At 39.4% G+C, this 15,501-nt stretch overlaps 1 protein-coding gene and 1 long non-coding RNA gene across 2 annotated transcripts in view; both read right to left on the minus strand.

Moving 5' to 3' along the window:
- The window catches only part of LOC140932185 (tyrosine kinase receptor Cad96Ca-like), a 24,776-nt gene extending 20,964 nt beyond the window's left edge, over window positions 1-3,812 (minus strand). The window contains exons 1-3 of the mRNA XM_073381827.1: window positions 3,712-3,812; window positions 3,256-3,439; window positions 1,106-1,317 (exon numbers count right to left, since the gene is read on the minus strand). Of these exons, the coding sequence (XP_073237928.1) occupies window positions 1,106-1,317; window positions 3,256-3,439; window positions 3,712-3,812 (497 nt within the window). The remainder of the gene's footprint in view (window positions 1-1,105; window positions 1,318-3,255; window positions 3,440-3,711) is intronic.
- Window positions 3,813-4,436: 624 nt separating this feature from the next.
- On the minus strand, window positions 4,437-6,295 carry LOC140930983 (uncharacterized). Its single transcript, XR_012164913.1, has 3 exons — window positions 6,155-6,295; window positions 5,451-5,635; window positions 4,437-4,538 (listed from the first exon to the last, which is right to left on the minus strand). It is a non-coding gene; the product is annotated as an uncharacterized lncRNA (long non-coding RNA).
- Between the last annotated feature and the right edge of the window lie 9,206 nt (window positions 6,296-15,501).

The following is a 15,501-nucleotide window of genomic DNA, read 5'->3' on the forward strand; positions in this document are numbered from 1 at the left end:
TCATTTCAAGGACTTCGTTGGTCTCTCCTCGAGTAATTAGTGGACTAGCTGTGGGTCATGAAATTTGGTTTGGTTGGCTTGAACGAACACTCTCTCCCTTTTGTAAATACGCCATTTTCGCCAAAATCGCCACTTTCCAAAGGTCCCCTTTGCCATCTCATTTGAATTTTTGTTTACAATTTGGCGATTTTGGCGTTTAATCGCCACTTCTGCCATTTTCGCCAAAATCGCCACTTTCCAAAGGGCCCCTTTGCCATCTCATTTGAATTTTTGTTCACAGTTTGGCGATTTTGGCGATTAATCGCCATTTCTGCCGTTTTCGCCAATGCGTGCATTTCTGGACATATCTCATTACACGGCTTCGGCCAAAATTTTGAACGGACGAATTTTTACCTGTTCAACCAGTTTATACAAACCACAAGTCGTAGTACTCTTTTCTGTTCAAAAACGCGCACGTATCCGCCGGTCCTGGCCGGTTCCGTGTAAAGGAGAGGCGGATCCGTGCAAAAGTTTGTCCGTTCCAGGATTCTATCTAGGGTATTTGAGGGGTAGAAGCTTCCTCCGGGCCCCAAAATGCCCAACTTCCCCCCCCCCCCCCAAAAAAAAATATTGTTGTTATTACAGTATATAAGTAACTATATCGGAAAAATCATCCAGACGCGACGAGGTCAGTGCACATGAAGTAGGTAATCATTGTCTGAGGACACAATTGGGTCTCAAAATACACCTGATTGCATCTCAGCGCATATTCATTTAAAAAAAGGAAGCTCGTGGCCTTCGGCCACTCGGGACTTCTCCCCCAAACGAAAAAATCCTATATAGAACCGTGTGTTCAAAAATTTGTCCGAACCTGTGTAAATGGGGTCTTGCGGCAACTTAAGGTTGAAAGCCAGCTTCACACTTGATATCAGTGCAGTATTTTGGCTTTTTTCTTACCATACTCAGTTATCCGTTTACTTTCAAAATATAAAGAAAAGCGTGAAAATAATGAAAAAAGTGGAAGAAGGGAACACGGCAGGTCTGTTTCTTCACTAGGGTTAGTCTTGATCTTACTGATCTAATCTCTGCTCTGTAGTGTGTGGACTACGTTATACTTTTTACTTACACATCACTCTTGCAACTGAAAATTTGTTCATACAGTGATTCTGGTGCCATCCATTTGATCGGCAGTCTCTTTTGCCTTTTCACTTCGTACATCCCATGATGTAATTCCCGCATCAAACCAAAGTCAGCAATCTTAAGCTTTTTACCGTGTGCCACAAGGATGTTTCGCGCGGCTAGATCTCTGTGAACAAGGCCTTTTTCTGCGAGGTAGCTCTGAAAATTGAAAATAATTAACTTAAAGGATAATCCGATCCCAGTTTAATCTACCGTAGTTGAAATGCCCATGTATAATTTACTGGACTTTATCCGGCAGCTGGAGCTTCTTAAGATAATGATTTCGGGACTAAGGATTTCTTGTAAGCAAGAACTTCTGAGGTTTGTTTTGTAACTACCACTTAAACCAAAAGTATTTAAATTCTTCCAGACAATATCAAGCCTTCATTTTCAGGCTTTGTGACCTTTTCGAAGGCGGCATTACTGGCTCGCATACAGTGATTAAGACGTGCCTTAATACGGTCCTCCTAGCCTGAGAAATTCGCGAAGCCACCACCGGTTTCCCCGCGAAATAATCTCTGAGAAACGAGCGCAGAAATTCCATACTGATGACGCGTCACTTCCCAGATCTGAATAGTGCCTCTGATAGGTTAAAGCAAATTTCCCACGCGGCACGACCTATCAGAGGCACGACCAAGATCTGGGAACTTCTGCGCTCGTTTCTCAGGTGTCATTTTGAGGGGAAACCAAGGGTGGTGGCGTCGCCAAATGTCAGCTATTTTCTCAGGCTAGGGTCTTCCCAGTGATTCGTAAATTCAGTTTCCTATGAAGTTCCTTCTTGCGTCAACAACCTGCATTTATTTACATATCATTTTTAAACATAAACAGGTAAAAACCGTTCAAAATCTTTCCCAGGAACATTTCCAAGTCGTCGTGACGTATATGTCAACATTGACGTCTCCATGGCATCCGAGTTTTAGCTGAGTTTTAACAGCTTATATATTTCAAAAATCTGCATTATTTCTATGAAAAAAGGTTTTTCTTGTCTATCTTTACTTGATTAAAGCTGTTTATGTAGTCTAGGCTATTTAGTTACTAATTTGAGAAAAATTCAGAATGAGCAAATGGCAGACGATGAGTTCAATTTTCAACAGTCCTGGTGTTTATTTCTCTTAAACAATTTCATAACTTGCAGATTTTTTTGCATCCTTCAGTCTATCACAATTACTTCCATTTATTTAAGCAAGAGACCACATTTTCCATGGGTTTGTCGGCGTGATAATCAACGCGGTATAGTGGGAAAACACGAGGAAAGCGTTTTATTTAAAAGCTTTTCGAGTGTTCTCCCAACATCCCAAATGGGTTATCACGCCGGTAAACCCATAGAAACTGTGGTCTATTACTTTTATAAAATAACTTTAAGTTTTCTATGAGTTTACCGGCACATTAAACTATAGGTTTTTAACCAATCAGAACGCGCGCACTATCTTAGTTATTTTATAAATTAGTTTTAGGTAAATTGATATACATTTGATTTATTCAAAATGGCAGGTCCAAGATGGCAGATGGTTCCAGTTCTTTCTTTAATAATAAACAACGTCATAATAAGTGTTAGTTAACATCTTGATTTTATCGGACACATATTTAAGTATTTTTCTTTATGTCTACTTTGAGAGGAGAAAATGGATAAAATTTGGATACCGCCAATAAATTCATCAATATGGCATCATAATGACGTCAGATTACGTCATTATGTCAATCGTTCAGGCGATGAATACGTTATTATGTGCAATTTTGGTGGCCGTACCATGAGCGATTTTGGAGCAGAAAGCAACAAAAGAAATAAAAACGGTCTGAATAGGGTTAAAATGTTCTATAAAATCGAAAATGGCGTTGACACGAACCTGGTTGACTGTTTTTGAATAAACACTCAGATCGTTTTAGTCAGTTGCATGTTCAAACAATTAGGCAGGATAATGTTAATATACAGTTTTTAACCGTGCCAAATACCAAGAAGAGAGTTTAGAGACACAAGGAGAAACTTTGTTTTTAAGACCAACTTTTTCTGTTCATGAACTTGCTATCGGTGAGTTTCTGAGTTCTTTCTCATTCAGTTTCGACTTGCATTTACCGAATTAACGACAGAACATTCCTTACCATTCCACGGGCAACCTGCTGGGTAAATGACATGAGATCAAATGGAATGAACGATTCGCAGTCGTAGTCACATTCGTCCCCAGTGTCTTCTGCCAACTCATCCAACTGGGCGAAAAGAAAATGGATTTGCACAAATTTGCTCTTGGCAAATATTTTGCAATAATGTGAAAGCGGAAGGGTAAATCTGAGACAAAGATGGCAAATGCCACATTTGTCCCTTATATACCACCCGGTGTAGATTCGTATGCAAATGTGCTATTTATCATCTTTGCCCCAGATGTACTCCTCACTTTGCTATTTTTGCGACATATTTCAGCCAAGAGCAAATTGATCCTTTACATCAGTTAATGTGGAAAATACAATAATGGGTATTGTACATTCTTCATCGTCATCGGTATCATTTTTTTTCTTTGTATAACTTATAAAGAGCTGACTTAGAAGGCCCTGACCTCTCACAAAACCCGAATGTCTTCCAGTCTTCTTTTCCTATGCCACACCATACTAAAGTCAAGAGCAAGATCAAGGTCACTGCTAAAATTTAAACTGTAAGTCACCATAAATCTTAGTCCGGAGAAATAGGGAAATAAATCAACGACGCAGAGAAGTACTTTGATTTGAAAAAAATACATAGAGCCACAGGAAGCAGACCCTCACCCGAGAAAGTCCAGATGACTCGGCGAATACCTAATCGGGCGGAAAAATTGTTTGTATTTTCTTCTTATCCTGCGAACGTGTGTGGTAGCTCTGTCGAATCTACAATTCCTGATAAAAGCAGTTGGGTAGGTTGTTCAGCTTTAAAGCAGTTCATTCTAATCCTCACGAAAGATGGTTTTCCTTTCGACCAAATTTTCTTCGTCCCCCCCCCCCCCCCCCCCTTTCCCCCTATTCAATGTTGGGATATAACACAACAATTAGGCGCATACACTTAAGTTTTGTTCAATATTGGACAAGGGGCGGGGGGTACAAAGTAGAAGCCTTCCTATCACTTTTGACGATGATCCTAGAGCTTTAGCCATTTACCGTAGTCACATAAACTTGTCATGACGCATGAAGAGACCATTCTGAAAGTAAACCTACAGTGAAGCATAATTTTGTGTCTTTGGGAAGTAGCATCCATAGATTTTTTCGTTGTGGTTATTTGGACAGGAGTGTTTTTCTTATTGTGTTAGTTTGCCCAAGTAGCTCCATACCTGATGAGCAGTGACACTCTGTTTCCTTGCTCCGGCATACAGTTCTTCGTTCTTCGAACTGGCCTCTGCGTTTCTCAGGGTCGAACTGCTTATCTGTGAAGGTAATAACGACAGCAGCAACAAAATAGACAAGTTGCCTATGCCATCCGTTTTATCAAAATGGATTTCAGTTTAAATATTTTCTAATAAATGTTGCTTAAACATTATACTTTATTACTGCATCTTACAGTCAAACCCCGCTGACGGACACTGAGGGAGCAAAGAAAGTGTCCGTATTAAGCGGGTTGAATTTAGGGAAAATGTAAGGGGTTTCCTCTCCCAGGTACCAAGCAAGCTGTCTGTTATAATGAGGTGTCCATATTAACGGGTGTGTGTAAAGCGGGAGTTAACTGAACATTCATGAACGTGGCAGCAGGACATAAGTACTGAGTACCGGCTCGATTTAAAGCTGCTGTAGCATCTCTTTCCATTGAGGCCGATACACACGATAGGTTTTGCTCCCGGAGCATGCTTTAGGGGTACGCTCCGGGAGCAAAGCTCCTCCGTGTGTACCAACGATTTCATGGGTATACTTCATCCTCGGGAGCAGAATTTCCAACCCGCAAAATGCTCCAAGATATTTAACCAGTTGAATATTTCGGAGCAAGCTTCCGGGGCAAATTGAACGATCTTCAAAACGCTCCCTCGTGTGTACTGACACTTTTTGTTACGCGCGGAATAATACGCCAAATGTAAAACATTAACCAATCAAATTATAGCCAATATTTTCGTCCACAATTCCTTTGGAACCCTTGACTCGAGCTCAAAATTCAACATGGCGTCGACCGAAAGTATAGAAGTTGATAAGCTCGAATTTCACGTATGGCATTCTCATGTATTCACAAAATCCGTCTGAAAATCAAACCAAAATTCAAGCAGGAAAATGTGGGCGTTTGGTAAAAAACAAGTCGGCGTTAAAATAGTCAATAGCTTATTTTATCTTATTTTATTTTTTATCTGAAATACCTGACTTCTTTTTCGGCGAAGCCAACGAAGCAAGTCTCCATGAGCAACACACTCCAGGATCAAAAGAAATGGTTTCGTTGTCGTCCAACAGCCAAGGAAACTCACCACGTTCTGATGTTTCCCCACCTCTTTCATGAGTTCTATTTCATCCAGGAATTGCCTTTTTTCCTCTTCGCTTGCACCGTCTTTAACAGAAAGCAGATAGTTGATTACTACTATCGGTGGGTTATTTTGATTACGTGACACTTAAGACAATTTACCGCCTTCCTCGCAAGAAATGCCTTATCCTAACCTCTTGAAAGTATTCATTCCACGTGAAACATCCTAATGCGAAGTCTTAAGGAGGACGTTAACATACGCCGACGAATTTTCCTTTCCCTTTTGGAGCCAGGAAAAAAATCTTAAGAATTCAACTCCAGTAAAATTCGCCAACATTTGACAAATCGGTGGGGGGGTTCAAATAGACGCGATAAAAGTTTGAAAGCACGTAAATTCATTTTCTAAGGGACGTTGCTGTCACCTGTGCAACCAAACCTAAATCAGCTAAGGTATCTCCCAAACAACACAGCACAATGTTGTGATATGAAGACCAGCAGTAAGCGACCGAAATGTTGCGGTTAATAACAAAGCGACTCAGGCTCGTGAGACGATTGATAAATGAGCGCTATAATATCATTTTATGTGCGCAAGAAGTTCCCTCTTACCACGCAATTGTTTAATGGCAACAGTCATTTCGCTTCTGCTTGCTTTCTCCAAATCAAAGTACTCCAAACCGTCTTTCAATTTAGCCTTTTGGACTTTTGAAAACGCTCCCTGTCCCAAATTTTCGATAAACTCTGTTCTCATTGGAGAAATTTCATAATGATCCAATACTTGAATATCTTTTGCGGTTCTGAAAAGAGTGGTGAACAAAATAAAATATTATAAATGAATTAAGAAGTTTGATCCCCATATTCCCGCATTAAAAATGAATTAATATGCCGACCGCGGTTTACAATATGTAGAAAATTTACAAAAACCTTCTTGAAACTGGAGTTTACAATATAATAATTAAAATAGTATACAAATATGAAGTGCAATCATAGCTACTAAAGATTGTACTAACCTAACAACAAATCGCGGACTAAGAATTGCATTAACATTTCAGTACCTTTTAAAGGATATTGAGTTTGCCAGCCTAGTCCCTAGGCGTTCTCGGCTCGGTCAATCCTGGACTCTACCGTGAGCTGTGACGTCACCGACAAACACTCTCCCGCTCTTTCTCAGACTTTGCGCGGACAATTGGGCAAGGGAGAACGCCTAGGGACTAGGCTGTGAGTTTGCTATTATAAGAACACTACTAAGGAAGAAGCTTCGCCTAGAACGCTTCATTTTTCATTTAAAAGACGAGTTAGACTTTCTAAGGAAATAGTTATGGGCGATAGTCCTAATCGTGGTTACATGTTTTGACAAGGGCCCGCCTTTGTAATTTTATCAAAAGTCCTGATACAGAGTTCATTGCGGCTGTCCTCAAGTCTAACGATTTTAGCAAGCTGTAAGGCTTCCTGCTATGAGGGAGGGGGGTATATCACAGACATAAAAACAAAGAAGGACTGACTGTGAATTATAAACAGAGAAAAAAAAGCGTCACACAAGTCTTCGTGTGTTGGTTTCTGTACACTTACCTTTTAGCAGCAGGGGGTTGTTCAGCTTTGTTATAATAATACTTCACACCAATAACTACAAGAACCACAACCAGAGCGATAGAAAATACGATCAAAAAGATACTTCCCGATGAAAGACCTTTAATGTTATGGAGAAAAACGAAAAGACAACAACAAAGAAAGAAACAAATTGACATTAATGAAAACAAATCAACGACAACTCTCACTCGCTCGCTCGCTCACTCACTCACTCAGGCGCTGTTTACAATCTTCCGGATAGCTTTTCGTGCCAACACGAATGGGCTATCCGTTATAGCACGAACACCTATCTGATATATGACATCTGATATGTGACTCTCCGCTTAAGAGATCGACGCGACGCAGCTTCGCTCCGTTACAGAATTTGAGCGGAATTCACTGTCCCTATGTGTGAACAGAAGCCCTGTATGGTTTCGCGCAGGCGCAATAGCTATCCGGTACAGTGTGACTGAAATAGTCTAAAAAAGACAGTTCTAGACGGTCGACAGTACTCCTGACCCGACCGTGTCGGTCATTGAGCCTCTATACCTGTTTTTCAGTTTGATATTTTAACTATGTTGATAGTTAATATCATAGGTGACGAATTACTCCTTAATTTTGGCGCGAAATTTCAGTGTTAATTTGTAATTTCACATGTGAAATTACAAAATTGCCATGGCAACCTTCCGTACGTCTCAGTGTCAAGATGGCGACGAAGTTTTAAAATGCCGTGGATGAAGATGACAGGGCACAAAAAGACGCTTTAGAAAACCTGAACACACAAGAGAACATCAAGAAGGATTCTAACAGGTATTTTGCCGAAAATTCTGAAAAATTCTGAACTTTATAAGCCAAATTTAAGGTCTAAACATTTGAGAGACTGGAGTTCTCGATCGATACGATCCAGGATAAACATGTCAAAAATCCAAGATTGCTAACGTAATTCGTCACCCATGATATTAATAGGTAATCAAATGGTATACTCGTGAAATTAGGGAATAGTTTCACTTGCGTTTTGTTCCAATCCTAATAATTTAAATCATTAGGATTTGAACAAAACGCAAGTGAAATTATTCCCTAATTTCACGAGTATACCATTTGATTACACATACTAATCTAGGTAATTTGCCATTTTGACACTGTTAGAGTTGAATAAAGTTGAGACGTTTCGATTTTGAGAAAGTGAAAATGAATTAGAACAAAACACTAGCTATAGTCAATTCTTTTATATTAACCGGCCTACTCTGTTACTCGTAGTACTTGTATTTATAACGGTAAAATGTTGGGGTAAGTATCAGCGGAACTATTCCGTTTAAAAACCATTAAAATATATAAAAGTTTAAAGTTTTACAAACTTTCATGGGATTTAAAAACACTCCGGCCCTCTTCCGTTGTTACTGATCGTCCAGTAGAGGGAAGACTCCATCCCAGGGCATTCCACGCTAAAACTTCAAACTCATATGTTGTAACACACTTCAAAGTCAGCTCGAGCTTTTTGGCGCCTGGGTCTGTGATGTTTATCTCATTCCACTCGCTTTTAGTTGCTTTCTCTTCCTTGTAGCGAATCTTGTAGAAGAGAACTGGGCACCCCCTGGGAGTCGGCCCAGTCCACTGCAGAGCAGCCACGCATCCCTTTGACGTAATTTGTTTAATAACTGGCTTGTCAGGGATATCTGTAAGCATATTAGTTTGAAAATTATTGATTTAGAATTATTGATTTTCTACTCATTTTAACAGACCTGATTACTGAGCTTTCCCTTTTTGGTTGGTCATGTGATCAATTAAAATAAAGACTTGACACTAAAGGAAGCAAGAGCGATATAACTTTCAGAAAAGGAATGCGCATTTGTAAATCAGCAACAAAGCCAGTTTTCAGGCCACTTCTACTCAACGCAGGTTACATTTTTAACGAATGAATAAATTATTATTAATAACGAACACAGGCCTCCCTACCCCAAACCTCGCGAGGTTCTGCGATAAATGTATTTTTACGTATTATTAATGAACGACTGAATGCATGTATGAACGAACGAACAAATATAATACAGAGAGAATTACCTGCAGACGCTTTCAGTTGATTTTCAGTCCAGTTACTGTATCCAACATTTGTTATTGCCCTGACGCTTACTGCATAAGCAGAATTGGGAATTATGTCAGATGAAAACGTGTAACTTTGAGTGTCACTGGAAACGTTAGTGACTTTATCTGAACCACTCTTGACAGAAACAAGTTTTACTTGATATCCAGCAGTGAGAATATCTTTTTGTGTGTATCGCTCCCATATCAAGGTAAATCCACAATTTTCAAATACCAGTCTCGTAATATTTGGCGGAGGTAGGGAAAAAGCTGCAGATATCAATGAAAAAAAAACAATGATTAAAACTGATTAGTTTGTCTTTATTATGAGGCTACTTCTTTCTCGGTTATACTTTGCTTAAGTAAAGATGAAACTGCTCATGAATTGCCAATACGAATGGAGGTACAATTTATTAGCTCAAAGACTTAGATTCTCTGTTTAAGAATGATATGAAAACACATTGCTCCACGTACTGGGGGACTCTGTTTATACGATCAGTGCTGGAGCATGAAGTCTTAGTCTTAAGAAATGATGTTTTCCGAAAAGAAGTTGTGATTTCTTTAAATCTGGCTAAAACAATGAGACCGTAATAAGGTGTATTAAGGTAGATGCCAACTGATCATTTGCTTATGATTCAGTATAGATTACATAACCGACCAAGAGCTCGCCCTCTCAACTATGCTCAATCAGGAGTCCTGGCTCAATTTAGTGACTCAACTGACGATTCTGAAGTGAAAACATATGCTCTTTCTGAGTGTTCACCACAATCTTTGGCATAGCAAGATCGATTTGACCCAGAAATTGACTTGGTCCTGCGCGCGCCTAACAGATAACAGTAATTGAATTTAAATTATATTGGTGCCTTATTTCGAATCAACGAATTCGTCTCTGCTTGGAAAATGTGCTCTTTGGAATTTTGACGGAAAATGCTTGCCCTTTACTTCAATTGCTGAACTATTTTATAGTTATTGGAAAACTCTATTTGTGGGACTGTAGGAGCAAACAAATCCTTCGAAACATTTATGGATTTAGGACGAAGATCATCGCTAAATATGAAACAGAAGAAAAAATCAGCAACAAAGAATTCTTTAAAAGAAAGTGGATACTGACGCCTTATTTAAGTTAACTGTCGTAACTCCGTACTATTTCATTGCCCTGTTGTACTTTTTTCTAATTTCTTTTAGCCCTGTAATAATTTAACAATTAATTTTGCTTTACTCTGTTGATGTCTATTGTTAAAGTGTTTTTTTTGTAGTATTGTAAGTGTAATTATTTAATGTGATTATCAATATATATATTTAAATTGAAAAAAAAAAAGATCGATTTCACCCAGAAATTGAATTGGTTCTGCGCGCGCTTAACACATAACAGTAAAATAAGTTATGACTTTTCTTTATCATTTTCGTCCGAGCGTTTTCAGCATTTGTTGTGCTGTAGCAATTTTCTTACTCTTATGAGACACGAAGCAGGAGAAATTCAGAATTAATGATCATCCGCTAAAGGCTTCTATTTCACATCAACACCATGTAATAACATAGAATACAACATCTTTTTATGATGGAATTTTAAGTAGTCCACAGTGAAAATTAAAAAGATTTGTTTCAGCCCCAAAGTGCCAATTCAGCCATACAGGTCAATGTCTGATTCAGCCTCTTCTGGAGTCATAGAGCACAATTTAGGCAAAAACAGCCCCATCAAAAGCCTATTCCAGCCCACGCTGGGACTCATTTCAGCCTCTCGGTCCAAATCAGCCCTAGATAACTGGACTATATTAGCCTTCACTAAGGAAGCCAAATTAGACCCAAAAAACAGGACTGTATTAGACGCACCGAAATAGCCCCATTTTAGAGCTTAAACAGATCATTCTTTACAGAGTAGCCTCGAAGTGTCAACCATTGCATGTTACTTTTACCCGCCGGAGACTTCACAGACGTAAAGGGGATAATGACCCGTACATCTCCCGTTATTCCATTTCATTGCTTTTTCCGCAGAAAACATCATTACACAGAGCTCCCGATTAGTTCCCTGGTGGCTGGCTTCATGTATATCCCAGTTAACGTATTCAGCCTGTGTTCCGTCGACCCATACCCAAGGTGTGGTAGCATTGTCTCTGTACAATCCTATCCAAACGGCTTCCGATACTATGGGGGAGAGTGCAGCAGAAGCATTCGAGCTCTGACGGACGTTAGCTTATTATCCCGATACCTTTGTTATTAAAATTTCAGCCATTATAAAAGTAATGCAGATCTCCTGATCGAGGATATCCATGTAGCAGGAGTTTGAGCAAAAAATATCCATGAATAAAACATTCGTCTTCAAAGAAAGGTTTTGAGTAATTTATGGTGTTTACAGAAAAACGGGATTGGGGATTGGCTTGGGTTTTAGAATTAGAAACTGGAAATACTCATTTTCCCTCAGTGACTGATACGTTTTCACAGTTCCAAAACAATTAAAAGCTGAATTCGGAAATACTTTCAGGAATTGTTTTGAGCTAGAACTTTTCCATTCGCAGTTTTCTAAAATTCTTTTGGCAATCTTATTTTATCACTAAAACCTTATACCACAATTTATAAGTCAATAACAACAGCAAATTTTTTTCATTGGTCGCAACGCTGAATTTCGCAGCAATGACAGTGTAAAATTGGGACGCCTTAAACTGAGCCGCATTTACGCCCAACCCTTCCAGAAACAACTGCGAAGAGTCAGTTTTGCGCATTGTTTCAGAAACTCTGTTGTTGCCGGTTTTTTTTTTTTTTTACCATTATCGTCTACTTTTATGCGTCCTGTTTTTACACCAGTCGACTTCAAAGTCTCAGAGGTTAAATAAGTCCAGGAGTATCACCGGTCATATCAATGCTAGTTAATGGCTGCAGTCTGTCTCCAATTTCCTTCCTAACGCTTCGAAACCAGATGAGTTATTAAACAAAGTTCGTCATACAGATAAGAACACTGAGGATAAAAATGAAGATACTTGTTAGAGATACCTCTATTGCCCTGCTGCAGCTCCCGTGCCTGAGGAACAAAACATGGAGCAAAGATAACTAAAGCAGTAACGATGAATACTCTCTTCATGGCTAAATTCCAAAAAAACTGAAAAATCATCTTAGCCTAATGAGTTTTGTTTTAAACACAGATGTTGTAGTCTGTTCCTTCGACTTGACGTTTGTAATTTATTCGAATTTATCCGTACGTCACGTAGTAGCTCACTTTCGATATCAGTCGATCACTCAATCATCTTTTGTTTCTCCAACAACCATTATACCCTGAGTGGTTATTTGGACATCAAAGATCTAACATGGCTATGAGTCTTATATGATGGATATGATGGCTCAGTCAATTCCAGTTTTTTGAAAGGAGGACTTCTTGTCCCTAAACTTGACTAAAGTTCTTCCTTCTTAGGAAATCCCGCGCTTTATGTTGAATTAATATATCCGTTTTCTGAAAGTAGGACATCTTGTGTGTATTTAGGATCATTATCAGCGGCAGCGGCAGTTGTACCCCTGAATAGGCCTCGTTCACATTGAGGTCGCTTTTGGAAATTAGACGATCTGAGATCTGTTTAGCCCGTGACATTTTTTTTTTGTTTGAAATGGATCCTAGAGACCCCAGACCATCTCAGAGACCCAGATCTCTTATTGACGTAGCCTGTGCCAGGCTCTCAGATAGTATAGTGGGAAGGTATTAAAACGAGCAAAGCGAAAATAAGACGCGCACGACTTGGGAAAGGGGGCGGTGTCTCTCCAGCCCCCGCGCGTTTTTCGCATTTTTTTTTCTGAATTCACCACTATTTCGGAGCTTTGAACAGGCTATTATTGACGAAGCCAAAGATCTGGTCAAATCTGATTATTGCCTGTCAGGAATGTGACAGGCGATGAAAGAGCGAATGCTCGAAATAAATCCTCAATTTTCGACGTGTTAAACAACGAAATTGATAGAGCCGTGAAGTTTTTTTTCTAACAAAACGCGGTTAGACGCACATCTTAAGTATGAACCAACTAATTTTTCGTTTTTTCTGTTCTTTTTAACATCAAAATCAACGTGACAGTTTGAATTTCATCATCATTGCGCGCACTAAAACCTCAAAGCAGTACGCGTCAACTTCTACGCGAGAATTTTTTACCCTCTTCAAAGTCTTTATTGACACGGAGAGAGACTTTTAAAATGTGTTAAGAGATATAGATAAAAGTAGTTTTCCAAGTTTTATTGAGACGGAAAACTATTCCTTAGTGAACAGAACCAAAGACTTTGCAAAGAATGAATTGCGCACGCCACAGCGTATGTTTATTTGGCCAGTTACTAATAAAACGAGAAACTAGGCAAAATGAGCCAAAACGACCTAAATGATCCACAACGATCAAAACTAATAGACAAAAGATCCACAAAGACCCAAAACAAGTTCCACCCTCCTAGGAACGTCGGTTAAAAATGATTAAATAATAAATATTTCACTGCTTTTTCATACCCGGAGCAAAGGATGATCTGTATGGTCTTTTTATACAAAAAGACTTCAAAACAAAAGGATAACAGGCGAAATCTGGGCGTTGCATGCATTTTTCTATCAACATGGCTGGAAATAGAGTTCACAAAAGTAGACTAAGTGAAGAATAGAGTCCTGAGGTCAGTCTCACTCTCTACTAATCACTAACCAGCTCCGAGATCCTCGATCCCCAATTACAAGGAGATTTGGATTAGATTAATCGTAGGACAAAACTTTAAATTGCAATGTCGGTGTTTCGCTACGTTTTTTTGCGGTGATGCGGTGTTTGTTATTTTTTTCTGCGGTGTTGCGGTGTAGACGGTCCCCCAATGTCCCCCTCCCTATACCATAAACCCTTACGGAACTGTAATACATTTCTTCCCGCAATTTTGTAAACCGAAAAAGAAAACAAACTTGTTATGCCTTCTAACAACGTCTTTCAATATAGCAAGATTCGAACACGAAAACGAAGTGCGAAGAAAAGCATTAAAACCGGAAAAAAAAATGGAATCCAGCTCTTTTTGGAATCCGGAATCCACTGTGCTGGAATCCGGAGTCCAGTACCCGGAATCCGGAATCCACAGTATGGAATCCAGAATCCAAGACTGTCCTGAATTCCCTTACATGGGGCGATTTCTGCCGATTCCACCAATGTAAGAAGCCTGGCAGTCGCGGCATTTGATCTTGTATACTGCTCCCTGTCTGTCCTCCGGTTTGTCTTTGTCCTTGACATCAGTAAGCAGTCGCCGTAAAGTGGTTATCGGTTTGTGTGCAACACGTATATTGTAAGGTTGTAATATACATGTAATATACGGTATAGTCGCTGTCGTAACAGGGCCAGAGTTGATCTGAGTGTTGGAATCAGTGTTACTGTGAGTGTTCCGTCTAACAAAGTCCGTTTTGTAACACAGCTTACAATATAGGTGCTGCACACAAACCGATAACCACTTTTCTTTCTCCGTTTCTTGAGCACTCGGAATATATGTCGGCGTTTAAGCCGTTTTTGCAATATTTTGCTGCAGGATCTGACACCGCTTCATGTCAAGATCATGAGGAGAAAGAATTTGTTGAGTGTTTCTCGGAGGAAACTCAAATTATCGACATATTTACACACTGTAAGTTACAACCACATAAGCTTTCTCAATCGCTCGCAACTCGTCTGAGTTCTTGCTAGTTCTGGTTTCTATTCCATAACATGAAGAATGATAAGTAGTAAAATTCATTTTCGCAAACAGCCTCCATTCAGAGGAAACTTTTTCCCTTTTCGGTGTGATATCTTTTGTTTCTTTCAATTTATACTAGCTTCTTGGCAATTCAGTCGTCCACAGCTCCCGTGTTTTCATACATCAAATAAATAAACAACCTGAAAACCGTTACCTAAACTATAGAGAATGTTTCGGCTATTTCACTCAGCTCGCAGAGACCTCGTTGTTTTAACAATGTAATCCTTCATCTTAATAAAATAATTTAAAAAGCCGTCGTCGTTCGAAATTATTCGCCCTTCATTCAGCGATGAGGGAACCTTCTCTGTCAGAGCCGTGGAAAACCATAGAAACAGTTGATTGACGTCCACGAAAACTCAGGTTAAAACAGACAGAAAAAAAACCTTTCAAAGGCGCGTGTTAGTGGTAACAGCTGTAAACTGCTTTAATACTCTTTTTAACATTTGCGCTGTTAACAGTTTTCTGATCGTTTGTTGTTTTTTTTTTCTTATTGCAGCGCCCGGTCTAAATTGATTTTCGCACGACAGTTGACCTTAAAAAAGCGAAGATTTAAAAGAGCTGTTTAACTGGAAACAGTTATCGACGCCCGAATTTAGTAAAACGGAGCGGGTAA

This window comes from Porites lutea, chromosome 3 (genome assembly GCF_958299795.1).
Source record: "Porites lutea chromosome 3, jaPorLute2.1, whole genome shotgun sequence".
In the NCBI taxonomy this organism is placed as follows: domain Eukaryota; kingdom Metazoa; phylum Cnidaria; class Anthozoa; order Scleractinia; family Poritidae; genus Porites; species Porites lutea.